A 9,231-nucleotide genomic window follows, 5' to 3' on the forward strand; every position below is an offset into this window, starting at 1 on the left:
GATTCGGGCTCTGGTGTTTGGAAGGCTCACCCCAGGCCAGTGATGACCCGGGAGAGGTTGCGCGCAGGGCAAGCAGTGAGGGCAGGGGAGTCACTTGGGTGTCTCTGAGGTGAGCGCCTGGGTCTGGAGGCTGCTGAGGCAGGGAACCTGGGAGCCAGGCCAGGCTGCAGGTTCACAGGGCAGTCAGGGCTTCTGCTGACCTGAGCTCTTAGCTACCGACGAGGCCCAGAGGAACTCCCGACCCCTCCAGGAGCTCAGTTTGACCTGGAATCTTAAGATCAGAACCTGCAGGCCCGGGAGGCTCCCCGGACCCAGTGTCCTTCCTCATGGCAGTGGTTCGGCCTCATGGCTGCAGACCCAGGGATGGCTCTGGTTTCTTCTAGCGGATAGGCTGGGCCCTTCTCACGCCCCCATCCTCCTGGGGCCAGGGCCCTGCTCCCCACCTGTGTGCACGCCTTCCCTTGTGTCCACAGGAAGGACGCTGCATCTGCTAGAGATGCCCTACACCCCCATGGATTTAGAACTCCATCTGTCCTTGACTCCAGCGTTCTTCTTCAGACACGCTGTGTCTGTGTGCACATCTGGAGGACTTCCAGAGGCCTAAGGTTCTGGTTCCCAGGTGGCTCAGTGCTAAAGAATCCATCTGCCAATGCAGAAGATGTGGGTTCGACCCCTGGGTTGGGAAGATCCCCAGGAGAAGGAAATGGCAACTGGCTCTAGTATTCTTGCCTGGAAAAAGCTCATGGACAGAGGAGCCTGGCAGGCTACAGTCCACGGGGTCACAAAAGGTCAGACATGACAGCACACAGCACTCACACACTCAAGGTTCTAGTAGGAGAGGGCTGTGTGGGCAGCATTGGGCAAAGAGGGGGTAGGGCTAGGTTGGGACATGGCTGGAAGGTCGAGGGGAAGGTATGACACCTATTTCTCTTTGTGGTGACAATGGCCAACTTCACTGGGAGGTCCTGAGCTGGGATGAGTAAGGGGCACCTGAGCAGTGGAGTCTGGAGTCATTGGGGAGGAGATGGTTCAGGAGATGAGCCCAAGGGACCCAGAAGAGATTCACAGTTTCTCTGCTTCTTTTTTTTGTTATTACTGCATGAAGAAGTTGAGGCCCAATTAAGGCCCAGGACTGTCTGATGCCCAGACTTCTGGGAAGGTCAGGTTGGGAGGCGGGAGGGGGAAGAAGCACGCAGAGCACTGACTCGGAGGAAGACTTTATTTCACCCCCATCACCCTGCCCCACAGCGAAGGCAGCCCTGAGGCCCTAGGTGGGCAGTGGCTGGCCTCCTGATTAGTGGCTGTGGCCATGACCGCCGTGGCTGTGGCCGTGACCTCCATGGCTGTGGCCGTGGCCGTGGCCGTGGCTGCCCTGGTCGTGGCTGCCCTGGTCAGGGCTGCCCTGGCCAGAGCATGAGCCTGAGCCACCCTTCCCGTAGCCTGGCCCGTGCCTGTGGCCTTGTCCTGGGGGTGCGGTGTTGTGCATCTCCTCGTGGGAGGCTACCGTCAGCCTGGCCACCAGCATAATGAACTCCTCGAAGCTCAGCTGCTTGTCTACATTTGTGTCCAGATCCTCCATGATCTCATTGATAGCAGCTTCATTCTTCTTCTGCTTCTGCAGGTGGGAGACACAGGGTGTCAGGGCTGGGTGTGGTCAGGGCTGGGGACAGGGAAGAGCACTGCAAGTGACCCGATGGCAGAGGCATAGGGACACTGGGCTTCCAGGCCTCAGTTTCAGCATCTATTAGATACTTTCTAATTCCTTCCGCACATAACCCGGGCACCACGATTCTCTCCCTTATACAGGAGAGGATCCAAGGTCAAGTGACTTGCCCAAGGTCACGCAGTAAGTACGGCAGTGTCTCCTCACTGGGTTCTTACGACAATTATAGAGAGACTTGGAATTCCCTGAGGAACACTTGCAAAAATGGTCTTGCAGAGGGTAACTAGCTCGTGCAGATTGCCAAGGCTTGGGAGTGGAAGGGAGGACACCCACGTTACAATCTGACCCAGAGCTTGGACTTGTCCCGTTCTCACAGCCTCCCCTCCCCTCCCTCTCCAGGCTAGTGACCCTCATTTCAACCTGTAGGGTGGGAAAGCATCTGAAGGAAATGAGATGGTGTGATAAGTGTGCAAGGAAGGGCATGAGGGGAGGATCCAGGCCCCCCTGGGCTCCAGCTCTGCCACCCACTGGCCGGGCACTTTTGCTGAGTCTCCTCTTGCAATGCTTCACCATGATCTCCTCTTCTGTACCTTTGCCATTGTCCTGGCAGAGCCGTCACTCCTGAACAGCCCCCGGGCAGGGACCTGGCTTTCACTCCTGGCCTATCTGCTCTGTATGTTGGGGGTGGTGGATGGGGTGGAGTAGGGGTCACACAGAGAATCTTGCCCACACAACATCTTGGCTGTATCGTCTCTTGTCCCCCCTGAACCAGAGTCTGTCTTGCTGAGTTCTGCCCCTGCGGGGAGCTGTCAGCATCACCCCGACTCTGTCTACTGCAATTCTCCACCTTACAAAGGTGGGGGGGGGGGCCCAGGCAGGGCTGGCCACCTATTCTGGGCTATCCTGCTCCAGAAATGGAACTGAGACTGGGACTTACATGTCCCAGCCTTCTGAGCACAGCATCTGTGTCCCCCAAGTCACCAAATTTGGAAAGAAAACAAAAAGATCCAGTGGAATGAATCTTCCTTTTCTTAGAGCTGCCGGATCATTTTCAGATCAGGGAAATAAACTAACATGTTATGGAGCGCTTTGTCCACACTGGTGCTGGGCTGGGTCCCTTCCCACACGCTGTTTATTTGTTTCCTACCTGAGAGCCTTTGGATTAGAAAAGTCCTCTTGGGTCTTCTAAGTTCATCTGACGCTTGGAGGCTCATTAGCTTCCTTCCAAGGGTCGTTGTCACTTGCTTCCCCTAGCCCCTTCCCAACACTCAGGTTTCAGCTCAAAGGTCACCGCCTTGCAGGGACCCTTCACGTATTTAACTAGTTCCCTGTCTCCTGCCCAGTCCACATTGCCCACAGCACTCTTTTGGCAGTGAATCTCTCTGTGTTCTTGATTGGTCAACACATTTGCCACAAGTCTCTCCCCTCAAGACAGTGGGTCCCTGTTGGCCACTACGTGCCCCGCCTGGGACGGAACCCAGCACACTGCACAAGCTCAGGCTGTTGGGACCAGCTACTGTGGACCGCCTCTAGTGACAGGGTCCAAATCCTGCTCTAAACACGGAGCCCACTGCCTTTGGAGGCTGGGTCGAGGGGCAGGAACATTTTCCTTGCTGGTTGCAGACTGTATCCCCATTCTCCATCCTTAGCCCAGACTGAGTCAGGTCTGCCGGGAATCCAGCCTTACCTTGAGAAAGTTTGGCAGCTCTTTTTGCACCAGCTGTTTGAATTCTTTCTGGATCAGGGTGTCATAGTGCCCTAGCCGTACAGAGTACTGGTGGAAGATGTTGATGATGGTTTCTATGCTGCTTTCCATTTGTGACATTTTGTCCTCCATTTTCCCGCCTTCTGTTTGAGCAACGGAGTTGGGTGCTTAGAAGACTGTCAAGCTTCCTTGGACCCTCCTACTGTCCGCACACAGGAATGAAGAGGAAAATACAGAATGAAAAGAAATTGGGGACTGCAACTGAACTGGGAGATGACCCAGTTCCAGACATGAGAGGAATGGCTTATAGAATGTCTAGGGAATGCCCAAAAAGAAGCCTTTGAGGATAGGAGACTGCAGCAGAGCATGACCTAAGAAAAAGGGAAGGAAGCTTTAAAGTGAGCAGTCAATCAAGGAGGGCGTCCAGGTTTGAAAGGAAGATGGGGAAGGGGAGTGAAGAGTCAGTGGGCAGGCTCCGGCCCCGGGGTAGCTGGCAGCTCACTTACCCAAGCCGAGAAGCCTCGCAGAAGGGTTTGACAGCAAGATGTGGGCCCAGTTTTTATACACCACTGATGGAGACACTCAGCCCTCTTGTGCGAAGATTGCTTCATAGGTGAGCCTATGTGGTAAGCCCAGGCTGGGCTGTTTCACTGCCAGGAAGGGGGCTGGGCCAGGACAGGAAGTGTTCACAGAGCTCTTTTTGACTTTTTGTGAAATTCCCAGCCCTGGCCTGGAGCTGGTTTGGGAGGAAGCTGGTTGCTTGGTCCACTTCCCCTCCACCCCACGCCCCTGTCCCCCTGAGTGAGGTAGGAAGCAGGCTGCCTCTCTTCTGGGACCCCTCTCTCAACAACCACCAAGGTTGTGCTTCCCACCTGTGATAGCCAGGGGCTGGTGGTGGGCTGAGGACCCCTGAGGTGGCCAACCCACTCTGGCTCCCGCTGTGGCAGCCCAACAAGGATGGCTGAACTTCCTGCACCTGTCTGGCTCTGGCTTTTAAGAGGGCGAGGGGTCTGCCTCCATTGTTTGAGCTGATGGAGGTGGTGCAGACGACAGCCTGCAGCCATCCTGCGCGGTTCCCTCCTCAGTTAGGGAATCTCTGTTTTAGGCTATGGGGCAAGTTCGCCTGGGTGCCCCTCTGTGTGCATCCACAGCGCCCTCTGCTGCCTCTATCAGGGCATGTTTCGCTCTGGACCAAGGATCCGAGACCCAAGCTCACAGGAGCTAGAGTCCTGGAGCCAAGTGGTGAAGCAGTGTGGGCTGGTGAGCACCAAGAGCACCATCCGTAGTGTGACTTGTGACAGCAGATGTGGGTCTCAGGGTTGGAGAGACTAGAGAGTGGTGGGGACTGTGGCAAAGGACAGCATTCCCCACTTGAGGGGGCCGCTGTTACTCAACCTCAAGGGAAGGCAGCACGTGAGAGAGTGGATCATTTAACGGACCTTTCAAAGGTTCAGGAAATCTGATTTTTTCTGTGAAAACTCTTGCTTATAAGATTTGTCAACTACTTTGAAAGGAAAATAAAAACATTAGCTATGAAACATGGTATGCGCTGAACAAAGCATGGTTGCAGGGCAACGCCTGAAGTTCTTGTGTTTCAGGTCTCTCTCCTCCACTCTGCTGAGGTTGCCCGAACCAGGGATGTGGCCTGAATCACCTCTGCGGTTCCAGGATGGAGCAAGAGCCTGCTCGGTAAATGTAGAATGAACAGTTGTTGAATTAATAAATGCAGGAATGGGGAAATGAGTGAGTGTGAAATACACACAGGTCTGTTTGTTGCCCCGTGACTTTCTGCAGAGATGTTGGCTGGGACCATGCAGTGTTGGTTAGGATGGAAGTGAATGGGTAGGAGGAGAGGAGGGTCGGTGGTTGGTGGAGTGAGCAGCTGGACAGGGCTTCGAAACAGAAGGGAGTCCTCACTTGGGGGTCCTGCTTTGGCAGTGAGTTCCCTCATGACAGAAGGCGGTGGCAGGGGCAGGGGACTTCCCTGGTGGTCCAGTGGCTAAGTCTCCATGCTCCCAATGCAGGGGGCCTGGGTTTGTTCCCTAGTCAGGGAACTAGATCCCACATGCCACAGCTAAGAGTTCACATGCCACAACTGAAAGACACTACATGCCCCAAGGAAGATCAAAGATCTCAGAACTCAGAGCCTGTGCAGCAAAAAAAAAAAAAAAAGGCCTTGGTTGGCAGACCTCATGGTCCCAGGCTAACCCAGGCCTGGGTGAGGCTGAGGCTGATTGTAGAGGCTGTGACCTGGGTTGGCTATTTCTGGCTTGGTCAATAAGTGCCCAGATCCCACCCAGCCTCCTCATTGCCAACCAAGGCCAGAGGTTGGAAGGAAACAGTGGTGGGAAGTGGGGTCTTCTCGTAGAGAGACATTCAGAGCTGCCTGAGTGGTCATGAACTGGGACAGTTTTCCTGGTTCTGGACAGGGGGCATGGCTTCCTCAGCTGTGTTAAAAGCACACAAGCAAACAAGGGAGCAGGCAGACGCTCAGCAGCTCGAGACCTATCAGTGAGCTTGGTCACCCCTGAGGCTACGACCAAGAGGGGTCCCAAGTCTAAATCCTTTCCCCTGACTCCTTCTTGCTGTCTTCACTCATAATCTCTGTGATTTCTGGGGAGTTTTCTTTCCCCATTTTCTGTTCCCTGGCTCCCGTTTTTCCAGTCCTTCTCTCCTATCTCTTGTGGAACCTGGTTTTTGTTCTCAGTGCGTCCCTGAAGTTCCAGAGCCTTCCAGAAATTCCTGATGAATATCTCAGCGTGTCCCTGTTGACCTCCTCTGCCTTGCGGGAATCCCTCTGAAACAGGAAATAAAGAGCTGTCACATTATCACCACGTTGGCGTTCTAATGGCTGACCTTGGGGTCCCTCTCCCTCACTAGCTTATTAACTCGTTTTACTCATCCCTGGAAGATTAACGTCATCTGAGAGGCATCTGATAAACGGTTGCAGAGTAATATGTGACTGACATGGCTTTGATAGAAACTACGCTGAGAAGATGATCATTTCCTGTAATTAAGAAGTTGTGCAGCTCGGGAAAATGCAGAGAAGGAAAACAAGGAAGTGGGGAGGGGTGAAGAAGATATGGAGATGAAGGAGATTCCGCGGGTGAACGGTAGGTAGCCTGGGATGATCAGAGTTCGTGCTGCCTCCTTGTGGCCTATCTGTGTCAGGACAGCCTGCTGCATTTCTTGGGCCCTGATTCTTAACCTTTCGGTTTTCAAGGCCCTTTGACACTTGACAGATTATTGAGTATCTAAGAGTTTTTGTTTATATGGGTTACATCTACTAGTATATACAATACTATACAATTTAAAATACTTATTAATTCACTTAAAATAGTATCAGTAAGCCCATTATCTAGTAACATATTTTTAAAGTGAGACATAATTATATTTTCAAAAAAAGGCTAGTGAGAAAAATTATATCTTTTGTTGCATTTTTGCACACCTCTTTAATGCATGGCTTATATGAAGACAAAAGGACTTTCCTACTTCTGTAATCAGTTTGTTGTATGTGTTGTTTTCTTTTTCTTTTTTAAAATTTATTTTTAATTGAGGGATAGTTGCTTTACGATATCGTATTGGTCTCTGCCATATATCAACATGAATTAGCCATAGGTGTATATATGCCCCCTCTGTCTTGAACCTCCCTCCCACCTCCTTCCCCATCCCAGGCCTCTAGGTGGTTACAGAGCCCTGGTTTGAGTTCCCTGAGTCATACAGCAAATTCCCACTGGCTATCTATTTTACATATGGTCATGTACACTTCCATGCTTCTCTCTCCATACATCTCCATACATCCATACACCCTCTACTTCCTCCCCACCCCAACCCACCCCATGTCCATAGGTCTGCTCTCTGCGTCTGCATCTCCATTGCTGCCCTGTAATTAGGTTCATCAGCATCATCTTTCTAGGTTCCATATATATGTGTTAATATATGGTATTTGTTTTTTTGTTTGAAGATTTGAAGACAATCGAGCCTCACACAGATAAGTAGTTGGAAAGAGGAGAATATATTAATAGTCTTTAAAAGTTGTTGCTGAAATGGCAAACCACTCCAGTATTCTTGCCTGGAAAATCCCATGGACAGAGGAGCCTGGCAGGCTATAGTCCATAGGGTCGCAAAGAGTCAGATATGACTGAGCCTACACTTATATAAATAATTACAATAAAATTTGTTGTGAATATTCTTCTTTGATAATTCACCAAAACTCAACAAGTGGAAGTTTTGAAAGGGTTGTCCTAGAATCTCAGACCATATTAATCAATTCTTTGTTACATTAGAATTCGTTGGTCTATCACGAAATATAAATAGGTCTCCTCAGCAAAAGAGACACTGATGTATAGAACAGTCTTTTGGACTCTGTGGGGGAGGGAGAGGGTGGGATGATTTGGGAGAATGGCATTGAAACATGTATAATACCATATATGAAACGAGTCGCCAGTCCAGGTTCGATGCACGACACTGGATGCTTGGGGCTGGTGCACTGGGATGACCCAGAGGGATGGTATGGGGAGGGAAGAGGGAGGAGGGTTCAGGATGGGGAACACGTGTATATCTGTGGTGGATTCATTTTGATATATGGCAAAACCAATACAATATTGTAAAGTTAAAAAATAAAATAAAAAAAATAAATAGGTCTCCTATGACTCTGTAACTTAATATACTGGTCACTTGGAAAAGATTGATTCACTGGGTTATCCACATCTTCCAAATGCTGGCACATTTCATTATCTAATATATAGACATATGTAAAAATCACATTTATTGATAAAACCACTGATCTCATCAAGAAAATCTTTACGTTTTGAGAGACTGTCAAACTCATGGTAGCAGAGCCAAATTTTTCAAATTCTAATTTTTGCTCGAAAGTTCCAGTTTTATTACACTAACACATCCTACTGGTTTTCCTTGAAGTAAAAGTTTAACTCTGTTCATTTTCAAGATAGATGTCTGCCTTATATACTGTAGCATGAGTATCCATAATTGAGCTGTTATTTGTTCTTTCAAGTAAAAATGGTGTTTCTATGAAAAAAGTGGCTAGTTCAATTTACTCTTCAATCACGCAAGTGCTTTTCCTTGAGAGGATCATGGTTGAGATCGAATGAAATGAATAGCTTCCATCGCTTCACATTTTCGTTTGAAAAGAATACAGCATGAGAAACGCAGGGGCTGCTAGTGCAGTGTGCTGCCGCCTCCCTGGTGCCCGCTAACATACGAATAGTCTGACCCACTGTTGTTCTAGGGTCACTGGGGTAAATATCAGTGCAGCGAGGAAGGGGAGGATCTGGGGATACTTGGTTGGTGGGAGGCTTCTTGTGGTGGGTGGTTCAGGGTGTATTATCATGGACTGCAATGTTATATCATGACTGGAAATAGTCATGACCTCATGGAGCCCCTGCAGGGTCTTGGGAACCCCCAGGTTCCTTGGAACGTTCTTCGAGAACCACTGTCTCAGGCAATACGTTACTTGAAGCAGCCTGTGTTATCTGTCTGCTTTTCTTTTTCCTTCCTTCTTTTCCACAGAAGGTCTCTTGGAAGAAGCCAGGCTGGATGTGGGGCCTCCTGGCCCAGGTGAGGAGTGAGACAAGGACCCTCAGCAAGGTAGCCAAGGAGGGTGAGAGAGGGGGAGATGACCAGGGTGGGGCTGGTCAACTTAGCAGGCCAGGTAGGATTTTGGTCCTAAGCGGGTGTCAGGAGGGGAAGAGAGCGGAGTGGGCTGCTGCTGCTGCTGCTAAGTCACTTCAGTCTTGTCCGACTCTGTGCGACCCCAGTGTTCTTGCCTGGAGAATCCCAGGGACGGGTGGGCTGCCGTCTCTGGGGTCGCACAGAGTCGGACATGACTAAAGCGACTTAGCAG

General features: G+C 50.6%; 1 protein-coding gene and 1 long non-coding RNA gene across 5 annotated transcripts; one reads left to right on the forward strand and one right to left on the reverse strand.

Moving 5' to 3' along the window:
• Nucleotides 1-1,201: 1,201 nt before the first annotated feature.
• On the reverse strand, nt 1,202-3,903 carry S100A9 (S100 calcium binding protein A9). 4 transcript variants are annotated; one of them, NM_001046328.2, is given in 4 exon segments: nt 1,202-1,401; nt 1,429-1,615; nt 3,351-3,570; nt 3,875-3,903. In NM_001046328.2, coding segments are annotated over 3 exon segments (444 nt in total). In that variant the 5' UTR covers nt 3,501-3,570; nt 3,875-3,903; the 3' UTR covers nt 1,202-1,294.
• Nucleotides 3,904-3,907: 4 nt separating this feature from the next.
• LOC132344836 (uncharacterized) lies at nt 3,908-9,226 on the forward strand. Its single transcript, XR_009493853.1, has 3 exons — nt 3,908-3,981; nt 4,967-6,481; nt 8,898-9,226. It is a non-coding gene; the product is annotated as an uncharacterized lncRNA (long non-coding RNA).
• Nucleotides 9,227-9,231: the final 5 nt, after the last annotated feature.

Source organism: Bos taurus, chromosome 3, assembly GCF_002263795.3.
Source record: "Bos taurus isolate L1 Dominette 01449 registration number 42190680 breed Hereford chromosome 3, ARS-UCD2.0, whole genome shotgun sequence".
NCBI lineage: Eukaryota > Metazoa > Chordata > Mammalia > Artiodactyla > Bovidae > Bos > Bos taurus.